This window comes from Porites lutea, chromosome 8 (genome assembly GCF_958299795.1).
Source record: "Porites lutea chromosome 8, jaPorLute2.1, whole genome shotgun sequence".
Taxonomy (NCBI): domain Eukaryota; kingdom Metazoa; phylum Cnidaria; class Anthozoa; order Scleractinia; family Poritidae; genus Porites; species Porites lutea.
In genome coordinates this window covers 34,061,150-34,079,646 of record NC_133208.1, presented here as the reverse complement: position 1 = coordinate 34,079,646, position 18,497 = coordinate 34,061,150, and the positions used below count along the sequence as shown (strand labels likewise).

The 18,497-nt window shown below is 37.5% G+C and overlaps 1 protein-coding gene across 1 annotated transcript in view; it reads right to left on the bottom strand.

Annotated features, from left to right (window-relative positions):
- LOC140946299 (DNA ligase 4-like) overlaps positions 1 to 18,497 on the bottom strand; it is a 43,113-nt gene that overhangs the window by 20,902 nt on the left and 3,714 nt on the right. The window contains exons 3-21 of the mRNA XM_073395395.1: positions 17,769 to 17,870; positions 16,172 to 16,239; positions 15,379 to 15,502; positions 15,254 to 15,280; positions 13,430 to 13,522; positions 12,593 to 12,697; positions 12,141 to 12,247; positions 11,718 to 11,798; positions 11,154 to 11,219; positions 10,833 to 10,882; positions 10,059 to 10,155; positions 9,845 to 9,904; positions 9,551 to 9,651; positions 7,164 to 7,216; positions 6,153 to 6,191; positions 5,759 to 5,854; positions 1,125 to 1,244; positions 449 to 528; positions 1 to 74 (exon numbers count right to left, since the gene is read on the bottom strand). The exon at positions 1 to 74 is cut by the window's left edge and continues 32 nt beyond it. Coding sequence (XP_073251496.1) covers positions 1 to 74; positions 449 to 528; positions 1,125 to 1,244; positions 5,759 to 5,854; positions 6,153 to 6,191; positions 7,164 to 7,216; positions 9,551 to 9,651; positions 9,845 to 9,904; positions 10,059 to 10,155; positions 10,833 to 10,882; positions 11,154 to 11,219; positions 11,718 to 11,798; positions 12,141 to 12,247; positions 12,593 to 12,697; positions 13,430 to 13,522; positions 15,254 to 15,280; positions 15,379 to 15,502; positions 16,172 to 16,239; positions 17,769 to 17,870 — 1,543 coding nt within the window. The remainder of the gene's footprint in view (positions 75 to 448; positions 529 to 1,124; positions 1,245 to 5,758; positions 5,855 to 6,152; positions 6,192 to 7,163; positions 7,217 to 9,550; positions 9,652 to 9,844; positions 9,905 to 10,058; positions 10,156 to 10,832; positions 10,883 to 11,153; positions 11,220 to 11,717; positions 11,799 to 12,140; positions 12,248 to 12,592; positions 12,698 to 13,429; positions 13,523 to 15,253; positions 15,281 to 15,378; positions 15,503 to 16,171; positions 16,240 to 17,768; positions 17,871 to 18,497) is intronic.

Sequence of the window (18,497 nt, the reverse complement as noted above, 5' to 3'; positions counted from 1 at the left end):
GACATTCATACCACATCTTATCAGTGCGAATTGCCTCCAGCCTCGGAAAGCGAAGTGTTATACCAGTCTTAAACCTTCATGAAGACAAAAATAATGTTGTGTGCTTGGCAGATTGAAGACTACATGTAATCCCGACTACATTTTGGCCGGAAAAGGCCTTTTTCACACATGGGGGACTTCCATCTATGTTCACGGTTCTTCGTTTCCTGTTTGTTTTTACCTCATTCCCGTCAATATGGGTAACAGCTTAAGGTGGTCCAGTAACAAAGTTCTTTTAGAATTGCGGGGAATAGAAAAAACGAATGGATAGGATGAATAATACCACACTTAATTAAGAGAATTTAATAAAGGTGCTGATACGTCGGCATTGAAGACCATCAGGTAATTTACTTATGGATATTTTCTACAAAAATGTTTTTTTTTGTGACACATTAAGCATAAAACGTACTTGTCGGAGTTAATAATTTCTGTTGCCTTGACCTGGACTATCTTTGATTTTGACGGCTCAATCCAAACATCTGGTTTTTCCTTGTTGAAAAAAAGACCAATTCATTTATCACATCTCAACTTTATAAAAAAAATTTCCCCTTGCCCACCATCCACCCCCCACCCCCCACTTACCCCAACAGCCTCTGTTTCAAAACGAAGCGAGGTGTGAACTGTGGTATTTAGATCATTAATTAGGTGGAATGTTATTAAAACGGGGAATGCATGGAAAAAGGAAGGCCGGACGAAAAATGGGAACCCTAGCGCTAAAACTAACTCCATTCTATAACTTCATTTAGTTCAGTTTGTTCATTATCACTTTCTAGTACCCTTTTAACCTGCTTCCTGATACCCATTTTAACGAAACGTTTTACTGCAAAATGCAGACGGAAACGCAACAAACATAAGCTGAATCTATTATTTCACAGAAACAATTATGAGAGTTGAGTGTGAGTATATCAAAAAGCATAGGCAGCTAACACTACGAAAATAAGGCTGTTGAGGGCTGTTGCATCTAAAACGCTCTGAGATGGACTAGTAATGGCCGATAAAAAAATTCAATATATCAATTTCTATCACAGATTCAATAAGCATACTCAGAAAACTAAGAAAGGTGCTGAATAAGGTCATTTACTAACTTTGTATCCGGTAGCTAAAACAATAGATTCAGGAGGATTTTTAGTATCAAACGGTTTCCAATTTGCGTGTAGCATTTGGCCCAGTTCATGCAACTCATTCATTGTATACCCAGATCCAACCTACGATAGGAAAAACAGAAATCATATTCTCCTGTATTACTTCAAACACCTGTCAATACCATAACAACCCTGCCTTAGAAAGGTGTCGATGAACAAAAGTTTGCACGGCCTCCATAGGAGTGAATAGATAATGTGTACGGAGAAGCAAACAAAAATAATATGAGTTTACTGCAAAGATGATAATTTACAGATCTACCACACTATTCATCGGCAAACATGAATTATACAAAAATGATACACAGTTCAGTTAGTAATTTAAGAGCGACTTTCTGTAAATACCACGGATAGGTTTGCAAGATGGAAAAATCGAAATCCCCTAAACTTTGTCACAACAAAGCCCTTTGGAAACTATTTTAGAAAATACAAGACTCAGTTCGTTTGACTTAATATTTTCCAAAATAATAATTTTTTTTAATTTTCACCTTCGAGAGGCCTTCAAACCACCGAAAAATGTGCTTGATACCCTCGCTTCTTGAATGGAAACGGAAACTAATACCATGACTTTTCTTATATAAAACAATTTTATAATCCTTCCTTTCTACCTAAACGTTGTTACAATTTGAAAAGATTTCAATCTGATTTTTTAATATTTTTTCAAAATTACCCTCTAAATCAGCATTATCGCGACCATCAATTTCGCCAATTTTCAACAGCGAAAATCCCTTCCTGGTACATGGCTTTCATTATAAAAATGGTATTCCAGAGAAAGAGCAATGCTTCCCCTATCAATCTGTGAAATAAAATTCTGGGGCAATTCAAAATGCGAGTTTTTACAACTGGAAACATTTACGGTACTTGCGTGATTTACGACCTCTGAACTTGCAGTTGTGTTGATGAATACAAGCGAGAACTTCGACAGCACTTGAAACTCTGGCGCAAATTCGCCCCTTTTCCGCCAGTTTAAACACCAAAAACGATTTTAGATTTCACAGTGGTAAATTGTGAAAAGGAAAAGCAATTTTATTGTGCGAAAATGTGCTAGGAACTTCTTGACTACAACACTTCCCTCACGTGCGTATTTGTTTACTTTTGCCGTTACATATAATTATGTACAAAACGGCTAATAGTGTCGGTAGCTATTCTTTCAAATGCTCTCATTTCTCATGAACCAAATCGTTATAGCTATAAAAAAGGAAAACATTTTAACCTACCTCACATTATTTGACAACAAACCCGAATCCTTTACAGTTTACTGCCTTTAGCGAAACGAGATTGCGTGACAAAGAACTTTGAGACCAAGGTTATACCGCGGAGACAGATACCATTCCGAAAAAGAAACTCACCCGGCACCTTCTGTAGCCATAAAAGCGAAACATGTAAATAATCAAAATCCTTAGTTTCACTGACTTATCCGCTAGAGCGATTATGAAAACGTAAGACTAAACAAAATATTTTCCACAAGAGACTATGAAGAGGTGGGCCTTTGAAAGTCTCTTACTGTCCATAAACGCCTGCTTACACATTTTGAAATACGATTATCAATTCCTTACTTGTATCCTTAGAAAAATGACGTTGAGGAGGAAAAAAGCGCTAATTCGTAGTGTGAAATGTCATCCCGTTTCGGGATGGGGCGAAGAAACGCAGAACATTTCAGACCAGACAGGTCGGGGCTCGAAAACCTGGATAATTTTAGAGCACCTCTGGTGTTAAAAGCAAAGCGTTCTGTAGTTTTGGCAACCTCGAGCAAGTTTTGCATTTCTGAGCAACGTTTGGGAAAAATATAGGCTTATGTCAAGCCAGAAATAAGTGAGCAGTTTGACAGAAAATGGCAAGTACGACTGAACCGCGCCCGTATTAGCGCCCCTAATGAATCTGGCAGGGGTGGGGGGAGGGGGGGGGGGGGGTTGTTTAAAATGGAGCAAAGGAGACCTAGCTCTAAGCATACCGTCTGCACTTTAGCTGTGAGTCTGCCTTGGAGGTATATTTCGCTTATATTTTTTAGCAAATCTTTAAAGCAAGCCGTATAGTTGCGTCCGTCTGGAACGCTCGAGCGATGGAACCAATGATCGCGCCCCTCGCACCTTGAAAAAAAAAACCCGCGCTTTTTGAGAAAAAAAAGGGAAAAAAGGAAATTAAAAAAAAAAAAGAGGGAAAGGTCGTTCGCACTAACTGAAAGCTATTGTTTTTTGCATTGCTATTGAAAATCTGAAAAGGAACAGTCTTACACACGTAGGCCTCGGGGCGGTACCAGGTGAATATATCACATACCCCATCGTTCCAGGTATATAACCTTTACGTAAGCGTAAGATGTAAGACACACTTGCGGATACGCGTAAGCATAACGTGAGATACCCAGGCGCAAAAAAATAACAGTGGCGCTGCTAATGTTGGCTCCCCTCAAAAATGAAGCGTATTAACGTGGGGTTGAAAAGTGAGATATTCGGATTTCTTCGGATAATTGATAGCGAGTTATTTCCAGTCCACGGACTCTCTCCTAAATTTTTCGAAAGTATTTGTTCTCTTACAAAATCCAGAATTTCGAGATTTCTTGATAGTTTTATACATACGCTTATTATGAGGTTCCTTTTCTTCTTTCCTAAGTTAAATCAGTCAAGAAAAAACAGCTTTCAGTAAGTTAAAATAAGTTTTTTGAAGGCACGATCTTTGGTTTCACCGTTGAGCGTTCCTGCCGGGCCCAAGTATACCGGCTTGCAATCTCCTTTAAGGAGTTGCTCGAAACAGTGGGCAAAATTTATTGCCAAGGGAAACGCACAACTGAAAAGCAGGCGGTATGCTTAGAGTTAGGTCCCCTTTACTCAATTTCAGAGTTTCCCCTCCCAACCCAGCGACCCCCTCCCGCCGGAGTCATTAGGGGCGCTTTTACCGGCGCGTTTCAGTCGTACTTAACATTTTCTATCAAACTGCTCACTTTTTGTGGCGAAACGAAATTTGTCACGCAATCTCGTTTCGCTAAAGGCAGTAAAGGATTCGGGTTTGTTGTCAAATAATGTGAGGTAGGTTAAAATGTTTTCCTTTTTTATAGCTGTAACGATTTGGTTCATGAGAAATGAGAGCATTTGAAAGAATAGCTACCGACACTATTAGCCGTTTTGTACATAATTATATGTAACGGCAAAAGTAAACAAATACGCACGTGAGGGAAGTGTTGTAGTCAAGAAGTTCATAGCACATTTTCGCACAATAAAATTGCTTTTCCTTTTCACAATTTACCACTGTGAAATCTAAAATCGTTTTTGGTGTTTAAACTGGCGGAAAAGGGGCGAATTTGCGCCAGAGTTTCAAGTGCTGTCGAAGTTCTCGCTTGTATTCATCAACACAACTGCAAGTTCAGAGGTCGTAAATCACGCAAGTACCGTAAATGTTTCCAGTTGTAAAAACTCGCATTTTGAATTGCCCCAGAATTTTATTTCACAGATTGATAGGGGAAGCATTGCTCTTTCTCTGGAATACCATTTTTATAATGAAAGCCATGTACCAGGAAGGGATTTTCGCTGTTGAAAATTGGCGAAATTGATGGTCGCGATAATGCTGATTTAGAGGGTAATTTTGAAAAAATATTAAAAAATCAGATTGAAATCTTTTCAAATTGTAACAACGTTTAGGTAGAAAGGAAGGATTATAAAATTGTTTTATATAAGAAAAGTCATGGTATTAGTTTCCGTTTCCATTCAAGAAGCGAGGGTATCAAGCACATTTTTCGGTGGTTTGAAGGCCTCTCGAAGGTGAAAATTAAAAAAAATTATTATTTTGGAAAATATTAAGTCAAACGAACTGAGTCTTGTATTTTCTAAAATAGTTTCCAAAGGGCTTTGTTATGACAAAGTTTAGGGGATTTCGATTTTTCCATCTTGCACACCTATCCGTGGTATTTACAGAAAGTCGCTCTTAAAGCTGTTATATCTATTTCAAATTTCTCAGTCTTTTTTCCTTGCTTTTAAGACTGTTTTGAGTATCGCACATCTCTTAATCTTCAACTCTATTGTTAGTTCCTTCACAGGCCTGTATTATAATGACATTTAAACTGCAAAGGACCGCAAACGAATATGCCGCAGAACGTAGGATCTATAGAAGACCTGGTCACTGTATTATAATGTTTTTATTATGCCGCTTTATTAGCGGAGCTCCACGCCCACGCGAAGCGCGCACGGGCGGAGCCCCCTAGCTAAGAAAATTTGGATACCTATCCATCCAAGAAATTTTGGTAGTCACGTGACCTTACGTCCACTCGCCCGCTCGCATGTTCGCACCGCAGGAAAATGAAATGAAATGTTGCACTTTCTAGCTAATGTGGGAGCCTGCAATCTGATAATGCACATCTACGTTGCGGTCAATTGACAGCTATCAAAACAAAGTCTCCGTTAATCAGTATCACATGACCGAATCGCGGGCCCAGGTTTCGACCCCTCGAGGTTACATGTTTTGGGGGGTTTACCACTGACAAGTTTCTAGTTTTCAACTGATCGCTGGCTCAACTATAATTGGATTTCTTTATTACAATGTTTTTCATTAAGACGAGCTTTGCCTTTAGCCTCGGCTAAATATATATATTGTACCTTGCAAAATGAATGAAACACTTTAGGATGTTCTCCTGGTACAACTGGTGGTACGGCAACAGCACACATGAAATGAGATATCATACCACTGCGGCGCTATAAACATTGTCATTCACACGATCAGTACACAGCTGGGACGTATAAACTTCACATACCCAGGAGAAAAAATGAGAAGATATGACCACAAATCCTGTACTTAAGAAAGGCATCAACTAAAGTGTATTTACCGGTATGTCTGCTAATTAAAAGGAAAAATATTAAAACTGTGTCATATAAAGAGTCGGATAAATGAAGATTATTCATGTTATATTATTTATCCCATAAGTGTGCTGTGACGACATTACAGCGATGAAGCTAATAACTTAAAGGTAAATTATATAATACTCTTACTTACACCAACTCCGAAATAACCACCAATGATTACGAGGTCCAGCTACAAGTAAGTATTTGAAAGTAAATTGCAGTTAGTCATATTAAGTAAGGTGACATGCACTCTATCTTGTTTTTAGATACAAGTTATTGGCCCTGTTTAAAGGCTTAAAAATAACCTGAACACATGAGCACATCCCCTAAAATAACTTTCTTTAGTACTAAGAAAAGGCGTAAACGTCATAAAAAATAAGTAAAAATAAACAAGAATGACAGACTTTCTGGTCATTGTCCCATGACTTGACTTGGCCAAGAAGCCAAATAATCTTTTAGTATAACAAACACAGGCAAGCTACAACTGTAGGAATTAGCCAAGGGCATAATGTAATGCAAATCTTGATTCTGGTCCCTCATTCTTTAAGGTTCTACAGATGAAGTGATGGTAACTAAAGTTTCCAAAACCTTAGCTTGTTCCAGGTGTTCAAATGCCGACTGGGCAAAGTGAAGTGAGCACAAAAAAACAGCGAGGGAGTGCAGGTAGCGGAGAGGGCAAGAGATCCCCCTTTCTACCTTTTTCTTTCTTCCACGTTTTTTCTTAACTCTTCATTTTGCGCCAGTCTCCATTATTTGGAGGCATGAAACACACCAAAACCTGATCTGCATGGTTAATCAACAGTGTGCTGTTTAATACAAACACAGCTTGGCCATGTACCCACATTAATGCATTGATAAAATTGACAGACAAGGATGCAAGATAGCCAAGATAATATCTTTTTGAGAAATGCCATGAAAGCTGAATTATTCTATAATCGCTTCTTATTGCAAAATAATTCTGTGATCCAATAAAAGAATACAAAGAACCTATTGAAAAACAAGGAAGCTATTGGCAACTCAGCAAGGGAGTTGCCTTCGCATTTTGGTGAACGCTTTAAACATTTTACTTCATCCTAAAAGCAGAACATAGGTGACTCAAAACCTAAAGATAAATGATGTCATGATTTTAAAGGTTACGATTGCCATTAAAAAGTTTTAATACCTCGTCACTTAAGCTGTCGACATATTCAGGCTTGATTTTGACCCAACCACTTCCTTCAAGTAAAGAATACAAGCCAACAATGTTTGAGAGCTATCAATGGAGCATTACAGTCTTAAGTAATTACCTTATAATCAATATTGCTATGTGTTTTGACTATTATCTGGTTTCAAACAATGTTTTCACTCCCACAAAGGGTCTGTTTAATTTCCAGGGAAAAAGATTCTTCAGGAAAAAACCTAGCCTTGTGCCCAAAATCCCCTTAAGTTTCCCTTCCCCTTGGAACGCCTGCCACACAGGCTACAAAAACCTCTCAAGGGGTAGACATGCATATTTGCTGTAATATATACATTTGTTGTACCATATCAAACAAATTCTATTTCCAGGCCACCTCTCTACCAACAGGGTTGTCACTAAGATTTCAAGTTGCCGGGTATTTGTTCTTAGTAGCCGGGGAAGTCGCACGCAGTCCCCCCCCCCCCCCCCCCCACAACAAGTTTTTGAAGTGCAACTTCTACCGTTTTCCAAAAGACACTTTACCGCTCCAAACAAGCAATCTTCGTCAAGAGTAGAGCTATCATTAGCGGTTTTATGATGATCACGACTTTATTAGAGAAAACTACAACATTCTGAGAGACTAAAATAATAAGCTTTTACTTTACGTAAAGGCTCGTTGAAGGGTTTTTTTAGTGGCCGCCAAATGGGAATACATGTAAGGTCTGGGTCTGAAAAAACTGACACGTAGGCACCGGTTACGTTATCCGCGCAATCTTATCTTCACGAAGACAAGGCGCATTCTGGCCAGTGAAGTGTTGAATCACAACGATACTTTAGAAATGTTAATAATGTGGAAAAGACAATCCCTATGTGGTGCAAATGAATTATCATGCGCTGTAAAATCAGTTGTAAACCCTGATTTAGTTATACGTAAGAACGAAACAACTTACGGAAAACAAAGGTAAAACTAATATTACCGTTGAATTAACCTACAGAGGAGCGGAAAGAAGCCAGCGGTCGATGAATGTACGAAAAAGTATCATAAACATAGGGTTAATATGGTTTGTTGAAAAATTGAAAAATAAAAGTATTATAAGGCAAAAACAACTAGTGTAACGTACGAAAAATCGCGGGATAAAATATGGCAAAACTAAACTGCACAACTTGTAACGTTAGTGGTCTCGAATATAGGAACGAAACATCACTTAACATACGAAGAAACTGAACTACGGAAAAGCGTTTAAAAGACAGGGCTAATGCTTTATAAACGACCCTGAGATGTCAAAACGAGACTCAAGGAGAAGAATGCAAAAGTAATGCTAATGCTTAACTTCCCTTTTATATATAACTTCTCGAAAGTAGAACTGAGGGGATGTGACCTGCGGACAATGATCGAACATTTCCCGTTGACCGTGCGTTATTTTATATCTCAATACCTAAAGCCGATTGTAGATCTGGTCACTTAAAAGACAATTTATTAAACATAGCAATCAGTCATAGTCTTCATCTTCAAAGCCTTCATCATAATCCTCATCATCATCAGCATCAGGGAGATTTAACGCTCGGATGAAGACTCAACTTCTTCTGTGATGTCAACAGGGATCTGCTCAGATATTTCATCGTGAACAAAAAGTGCATATTCCTTTGCACCTTTTTTGACATGTTCAACACAAAGCTGACACAACGGTTGAAACTAGGGACTTTTAGCATCGACAAAGGTGACGGCATCGAAAACGTCACTTTTAAAATGAATTAGCGTTTTTTCCGACTGTCGTGTTTATTCCAATTTGCTGACTATATCTAATGTAGGCGAATTTCCCTGGAGTTGATTTCTTTAGGACCGCACTCAAGTTTAGAAAGAGAAAGAAAAGTTTGTCGTCGCTTGTTTACGTCCTCCATAAAAAGTGAAACTAGGCATTTTCACGTCGTAGTCGTGCAGTACCGGTAAAGAAATGTACAAAAAAGCGTAATGCACGTGCAAACTAGTTGTTTTGCTCAATAAACTTATTGCTTTTTTGACGTTCTTGTTGCCGTCGCCGTCGTCGTTACTAAAACTCCCTACTGACATTTCGCGAACGGAGAGTTTTCGCGCGTGTGTACTAGTACCAAATCTAAGGCAGATGTCTTTTTCCGACATTTCTTAGTTTTTGTACGCGAGTACTTCAAAATTACGTGAACCTGCAGCAGATGAAACTTGCATTTAGTTTGATGGATAGTCTTTGTGTGCTCTCTTGGTTTAATTTAACGACGAAAGTAGCCGGGGGCCATGCTCTGAGTAGCCGGGGGAAATCCCCGGCCCCCGGCCCTTAGTGACAACCCGGTACCAAGATGACAAAGTTCATTACTTTTTTTTGGCTAGTACCTTTGATATCCAATATTGTGGACTTACATACCATTTCTCACGTTTGGTTTATAAACTGAGGAAGGTGACTTGACAACCAAACCTTCTTCTCTTTTGTCAATTGCATTATTAAGAGCTTGAACTACATCTTCTCTACAAAAGAAGGACGACAAAAGACATTTGCATCATTTTCAACATAAAGTTTACGACATAATGAACATGCCTACTGAGAAGAAACATATACGCCTAAAATTGTTGACATGCATCAGTTCTCTCATAATGGGAGGAAATAACTTCTTTTCAGGCAAAGTAAATGGTGTAAAAATATTTTCACAGCTATACAAACCTTGTTGAAGCGTTCTCTCTTTCAACAAAATGGAGATATCCAGGTCTTGGCCTCAACACTCTAAAAAAATGCAAAATATTAGCATTTAAATATTAAGAATATACTGAATATAAAACTAAATTGAGATAAACATTTTGACCATCTACAACAGTGCATATTCACGACAGGGTTTTGTACAAATAAAGTAAAACCAACAAGTTAACTTTTAACTTACTTTTCCATAGTTTTGATCCTGTTACTGAGAGGAACATTGGCGAGTTTTGTCTCATTGATGACAAGGATGTCAAACACGATGAGACAAGGATGATAACCTAAAGAATTAACAAACTACATTGGTTACCGACTTCACTCAACTCACATGGCAAATCAAGTTGTTAAAATAGATTGATCACTGTACAGAAGCAGATGCTTTGAGCGCTTAAGCTAGCCCTTCATCAGAGGCAACTATTTTTCATGACTGATTTCAATCTCAATCAGGGGCTAATGCTCGGCTAGCACTAGAAACGTCAGCTTATGTATCTCCTTACACTAACCAATTGACTTCATCACCTTTGTATTTTACTCCCCCACTAATGCAACATCACAGTTTCTCTAGAAAATAAAATCCCATCTTATAAACAGAAGGGTTTACTTTGTACAGTGTACAATAACCTAAAGTAACTTGAAATGAATAAATATTTATTGGATAATAAAAGTTTGTGAGAACAATCACTGGAATTGTATTTTCTCTTCAATAGTGACAGTTCAGATGCATTCGTTTCAAAACTATCATTACAATACTTTTATGGGCTAGTTCCTAACGAAGTCCAGCCTAGACCAAGGCATGAGAGAGTCATTTCAAGTTCAAATTTGGCAAATAATCAACAGGCATGGAAGCAATTGTACAGTGATCAGCCAGTCCACTAGGAATAGTTAAAATAACTATCAATATTACCCAGTATCAGTCAAATTTCAGGGTTATAATGGACCTTAGAGTGGCTTAACTTACCATTCTCATAGGTGGATAAGGATTTAACATCAACATTCATTCCTTTTGATCTGAAATGAAATCAAAGAATATTTTTTTGTAAAATAGGTTGCCAAACTGGAACCTTCCAAATTTTGATTTTTCAGCCATTCAGCCTTGTTTTGTTACTCTAACTGTAACAGTGGTTGTTCTCTATTACTAACTCCACATTTCTTGCCTTAAATGAGAGAGCACTTCACTCCTGTACTAACTAGGAGTACATTGGTTTCAACAGTTGACACTTTTTTTACTCTTATTCAGTTACAAGTACATACATAACAAGACATTAAATTCAATACTTACAGCCACACATCTGTTGCTGGATCAACCACAATCATTTCACCATCCAATATGCAGGATTCAAGTGTACTTTACAAAATTAAAGACATTGTTGAATTAACCACTGACATACAAAAGCGGTTGAAAACACTGATGTATTGTAGTGCATTAAGCATGAGCACATACTAATTTGACTTTGTACATGCCTACAAATACTGTAATGGCTGATTAAACCTGAGTACTGATTTCAACATTCAGTCAGCTGTTTGCTGGACAGACTTTACAGGTAATAATATTTTAGTGCTAAAGAAGTTCAGTTGACCGGTGTTTTTGTGTCGATTGTGACAGAAAATGTGATTGGAATATTCTGGTGATACAAGAGATTGAGTCCTTTATGTAAAGAGTGATATAAAATTATTATTTGATATCAACTTGGTACTGATGTTAACCTTAACTAAATGTATTTAACATGAGATTGCTTCATGTATAAAAAAATAACCAATAATATTAAGCCAAGTCTCAGTAGCAAGCAATGGCTCTAACAAGAATATAAACTGACTGGTAGAACAAAATCAAATCCTACTTTACCTTGAAAAGCAGCTTGCAATATGAGGCGTGAGAACTCCTGAGGATGGTTGAGAGCCAAATACATGAGAGTAGTCATTACCACTGTAAATATAAAATATACTTTAATAATTTACACTTCATCCACTCAAATCCACTCAATCCCTACATTGACAGTCATATCATTCTGACTACACTGCAACTGATGTTTATTGCAATGTGTCAGAACCAGGCAAAAATGGGCAGACAGGGCCTTCACTGGGCTTTCAAAGTATATAGCAACTTATGAAGTAGTCTTCTAACATCAATTCTTATTTTTGTTTCTGTCCATATTCACTTATTTTGGAACATAACATGAAGTAGCTAAAAGACAGAATCATTTCTTGTTTCAATTTCCAACCAAGGCTTCCTGCATAAAAAGCAATCAAAATAAAAACCTACAGGTACCTTCTTGAGAAGTACATAAAGGTATCTCCTTTCTTATGTACTTGCATTCTTTCTCCATCTATCTTTGTCTCAATGTAAAATGACTGATTGTTCATAAGTTTGTCCACCTGTTGAAAGATAACTCAAAACTTAAAAAATTGGTACACATAATCCACGACGTTTATGACAGTCACGAAGAAACTATTCTAATTATACAGCTGTATTAATTCTTTTCAAATCCTGCTGAATAGAGAGATGTTTAGTTGTGTTCAGTACAGTTTTTGAACAAGGGAGTGATGGTGTTCAGGGAAACAAAAGGAATGACACTCAGGGTTGTCATAAGCACCTGGGAATAAGATGAACAACAACCTTCTTTTTAATTTGTATTTTATCAGTTTGCTTAATTTGAGCATCTCTAAAAGAAGTCCGATGTCTTATAAGTGAGAAACTGATCTATTCATTTTTGCCCTTGCCTCTTCTATAGCTGCTCTCTCAGCCAACATGGGTCTGAAAGGTGAAAACAGAATCATCTCTACTTCATTCATCCTAACACTAGGATCCTGAAGATCACTGCACACCTTCAATCAGAAAAAAAGGTTATTAACTAAAGTCAGTGGCTAATATAATCAGGGGCATAGCGTGAGATTTTGAGGGTGTACGCACAAAGGGAAGAAAAGTTGTAGAGCCAAAAAGTGGCCCAACCTAGCGGGGTCTGGGGCATGCTCCTCAAGAAAATTCTTAAAATATAATTTAGGGTCTGTCATGGAAATGTAATTTCCAGCATTTTCCACAGGACATTTTCAGAAAATTAAATACAAAGGAAAATGCAATAGGTAGTTGGTTATTTTAGTCGTCTCTAGAGTTGTAAGTAGGGTACAGTGTTAATGGGGGCAATCACATTATTGCTTATTACAATGGCATACTGGGGTTTCTTAGGAAATGTTCGATGTTAAAAGTTAAATAGCTCAAACAACACAAAATATTATTTGGAAATTTCATCGACAGAAATTCGCATCTACAAGAAATTGTAAACTTCAGCAATTATCCAGGAGATTTCAGACTCTAATCTGGAGACCAGGAGAAACGGTTCAAAATTGGGAGTCTCCCGGATTATCCAGGAGAATTGACAGCACTGAGTATATGGCCTTGCTCTCCATGAGATAGTTCTCCATAGCTGATGAAGTGGATAGAGCGCCCGCCCAGTGTTTGGGAGGTCATAGGTTCAAATCCTGTCAGGGACTCAGACTTTTTCTTTGTCCCATGCTCATGACATGCTGATCATTTCATTTTCACATTATCATGATTGTTACCTTTGATAAGCTGTTACAGACACTGTACAGCTCAACGGCATCTGGATGGTAAACTTTGAATACTGAGTTTTCACTCAAACCAGTCTTAAGTTCCTGCAATAGGACTGGAAGTCAGGGTGGAATTTTATTTTCTAAAGGGAGATCCCCTAGTCTTAAATTAATTTTACCATTAATAAAAAAGGGTCTTAATGTAGACATCACAATAACATTATGGTAGGATAGAACAGGTGAATGAAATGCTCTATGTTCTCATTGTAAATGATTCTGCAAGTACCTTTATGTTTAAAGTAGTAATCTTTAAAAAGGGCATTAAGATTTTGAGTAGAGCTGGTTTTTTTTGAAAATGATTTTCATGACATCTAATCTTGTGACAATTAAGTCCAGTAAGGTATTAAAGGTATGTACATAATCTGCAAGAGAAAGATATCATTGCGTTCGAGGTACGAGAACGCAACCCCTAATTTGTGTTGGGTTTTCTGTGCATTATTGGGTGTCCTGTGCAATTAATAAGAGAGGATTTTTTGAGATTTGCATTTTTGTCATCGTCGACACACATTGCCTCGCTTTGAGGTGCTTGCTTACGTTTTGCCTCTCTTTGACTCGCTAACTCATGTGGTGATTCTTGTGTCCTCGGCGTTCATCTTTCAAAGGTTTGCTGAGATCTGATATTCTGTCTTCATAAAGCGTTCATCTTTTAAAAAGTTTGCTGAATCTTCGTAAAGCGTACATCAATCTGTGTTTGCTGAATTGTCCAAAGCATTCATCTTTCAGAAGTTTGCTGTTAAATTTTACTTTGGATTAAGCCTTCACATTTTCCAGCATGGTTCATCACTGTCTTTGGAAAATGTCTGCGATTCCTGGTGCATGCATCAAACCGGGTTTAGTTCGGCGGCCGTTGTGCCACAAAGTAAATTTACCGAGTTGTGTAGCTCGGTGGCCGTTGTGCCACAAAGTAAATCTACCAAGATGTGAAGCTCAGCGGCGCCATTTGATCATGACTTGTGATATTTCGGCACCGGACAAACAAACACTTTTTAATTAACTCTATGTTATTTATTAGGAAAAACTTATAAACCACTCTCGAGTAACTGAAATCAACATGCTCGACCAAATTACTGGAAAAGTTATTGACGTGAGCCACACACACATTCCATTGAAGGCTTTGACAGGGTTAGTGCGAAGTTTGAATTCAGAAGTGAAAGCTTTTAAAACAGTAAATTCAATGCAATTCATTTTGTCAACAAGTTGATGATTGGATGCTCTTAAAAATAACATAGGAAATTATCCAAAAAAATGTTTTTGAAGAAAGAAAAAGAATCAATAGGGTTAAGCCCTAATCAGCCTTAGTAACTGAGCCCTGTAACTCACGCCAGTAAAACAAAATGTTCTATTTACACGCCTACGCACTCTGGCCAATGTCTCCTCCGATCACAAGCACTTGACACCGTACCATACAATATCTTTTCAAAACCTTCTTATAACGTGATACACAGTTTAAATAGAGGTTTTGCTGTACGCAACCCTTACGTTCAAAATATACCATAATCATATTTATCTATATTGCAACCACCCTTCCCCCTCGACTGCTACCTGTACGCCTAACAAACATATCGAACGCACTCTCCTAAGCTCCGATTACTCATAGTATTAATGAAATAGGTTGCTTTTTATACTAGTAATTGCAACAAGTGAACTGTATGGTTTGTGATAAGGTTTAGTCACAGGAGGTGCTCTTAACTAAAAAGTCTGTCTCAAATGAAGTAATTTTTGCATAAGTTAATGTGTTTAAATATTCAAAATCCCAAACAGTCTTTGCATACTTACTTTAAAAATGATCCTGATTAGCCACTTCTGAAATCACAAATAAATGTCAAGAATAAGGCAAAAATGTCCAAAACCCTTTTACTTTTAAAAAATATTGCAGATTTAGAGTTACTTCAAATTAATACCTGTTCAAGGGCACTGGTGTTCCTCAGAAGAAGTTGTAGGACTTTTTTGACATCTTCGCGTTTGTGTTCAACATTTGATTGTGCCACCTGATCAAGGTACTTATTCACCTGGTCAATTCTCAAACTGGAAAACACAGAGATGCCAACCTCTGGAGATCTAAAATCTGGAGACTCTCTCTTTTTCACTACCCCCCCCCCCCCGAGAAATTCAATAAACCACCGCCCCCTCCCCACCCCAGACAAAGATGGGAATGACTAAGGACATTATATGAAGTCTTACATAAAATACATAGTATCAAAATTCGTGTTTTGATGCCAGAAATAATCAATGACTAAATACAGGTGCAAAAATGCCCCAGAAACCGTACAACGAATGCGAAAAATTCAAGTTTTGCACTGAAAATGGGCTACATCTCAAACTAAGGCACAGAAAAGCTCAAAAGATGATTCAGTTAATCCGGGAGACATGGTGACCCGTACGGGAGACCGGGAGATTAGTGTCGTATCCGGGAGACTCCCGGATAATCCGGGAGAGTTGGCATGTATGAAAACAGTATTATCAATTATGTTAGTTTTGAAAGAAATGTGGCTCTTTTTAATTTATTTCCTTCCTAAAAGAGGGCTAGAAAGCACTATGAAAAGCAAACATAACTCCGAACAGATCTCATTATAAATAGTTACCCCATCAGCAGAGGCTCACTGATCTTCCATAATACAAAAACTGCAGTGTTTTAACAAAACATATCACTCTCTAACTCAAAATTTGAATCCTTAAAAAGGAGCCAATACTCACCTTCCTCTTTCAGGACACCGGTTTTTTAACACAAAATAAGCCACACTGGCAAAGTCTGCAACTGAATCCTATCAAATGTTAAAGGATAAAGGCAAATGTAACTATTCAGTTGACAAACTAAGATCTCTACATTAATGCAACAATTTTAAGCAGTGATTTTGTTATCCCTGTGTGAACATTCCTGGAGCATAAAACCCCCAAAGATGCAAAATAATTAACATCATGCATCCTGAAGGATGCAAAGATCAGTTGATCATGAACAAATTGAAGATGATCTTGAAGAATATCCTGTTTGTTACTGTAAGTCAAGGCTCCAGACGTTAAAAGTTCTGAGTGAACAAACAAAAGCTTTCATGTTCAAGTACTCCTACAATAAAATCATTGGTTTTGGGATCATGACTCATGATTTTATTGTACATGAGTCCCATCACTCACCATAGCAAATTGTAACAAAATCATTGCTAAGATGTACAATGTATGATCATGTAAAACTCTTCCATTTATACATTTGTACACGTACACATTAACTAAATTATAATCATGATGTGATGGAAAAAGTCATGGGCGGGGGTCAAATTTTCTGAATAGTCACACAGTTAAAGTAAAGCCACTACCACCTAACAACAGATGATGTCTGACATAGTCAATGACATTGATAGGATTCACCCAAATGTCCTTGGCAATACCATGATATAACTATGGTTACATTAGACACTGTCCACCTATACAGTGTAACTCCTTCTCTACAATGTATGATCACGTAAAACTCTTCCATTTATACATTTGTACACGTACACATTAACTAAATTATAATCATGATGTGATGGAAAAAGTCATGGGCGGGGGTCAAATTTTCTGAATAGTCACACAGTTTAGGTAAAGCCACTACCACCTAACAACAGATGATGTCTGACATAGTCAATGACATTGATAGGATTCACCCAAATGTCCTTGGCAATACCATGATATAACTATGGTTACATTAGACACTGTCCACCTATACAGTGTAACCCCTTCTCTTCCTTGCTTTTAGGGTGTAAGCTATCATAAGCTATCAAGGATCATTTGCTTTTAGTATATTACATTGATGATTATCGAAAATAGAACGCTATGATTGGCTAGGAGCTTCGCTTCATCCCGCTATAATCATCGCGCTGTGATTATATCATTGAAGGCTAGCAGTTTTCGAAATGGCAGCCAGATTTGTTGATGTTTCTGAGTCAGAAATTGATGAGTAATATTTTATTTTCTCGAATAATCATCACTGTAATTATACTAAAACAATAAGTCGTCTCAGGCAACGTGAATATAGGTGAACAGTCACCTCAACTTCGTCTCGGTGACTATTCGCCGATATTCACGTTGCCTTATTGTTAAATGATGATATATAGTAAAATATAGTACTAGCTGATTTCTCTATCCTATTGTAGTAAACAAAAACTACCTTTCCCTCCCCTCCCCTTTCATTTTTTGTAACATCTTTTTATGGTTCCAAAAGTTTTCCTCTCCTCAGGGGTTCACACAGTCAAGATTCCCCTACATGACCATTTTTTTAAGTGTAAGTAAACTCAATTGTCAGCTGAGTTGGAACATGTACCTGTCTGGCATTTTTCGGAGCTCTGTAGTTTAAAAGTTTTCGTCCATCAGCAGTATCCTTTCCTATGCTTAGTATTTCCATGTAGTACTTAGCCAGAACAACCTTTCAACAACAACAACAAAACAATACCATTGACTAAAAGAAGCGAAGTGTCCCTTTTTAAACTTCCTTTGTGTAGTTTTATCATTGTCTTCTGTAATATTTCTTTTAGCAACAGCTCCATGTATGATCTTGGTTTTAATTTCCTATTACTGCCATATGTATTCTTTCCTTTGACAATTATATCCCTTTTTACCCCTGCTTGGTTAGTTATTGTATTGATAGTAATGCATTGGACTTCTTGCCTGGGTTTTGTCCATAAGTTCATTTTTAGTCGAATGTTTAAGTGTTTCTCAACAAGAATGATGAACATTGTACTTCAAAAATAATTGATGTCTAGCCATACAGTTTTACCTGACAAAAATCTAAGGGTGACATGTCGTTTTTAGAAATCTATGTTACATGTCAAAATTAAATTCAGGTTAAATTTTTTAACCTAAGTTGATTTTCAATTTCCTTTGTCTCTTTGAGTCCTAATTCATGAATAATTAGGGCTAGATGACAAAAGAAATAAGGAATCACCCTAAGTTAAATAATTTTAACCTGAATTTAATTTTGACCTGTAACACCTACAGCCTTGAAAATTTCTCTGTGGTCAGATATGGCTTCCTGTTTCACCTCTGTAGCTTT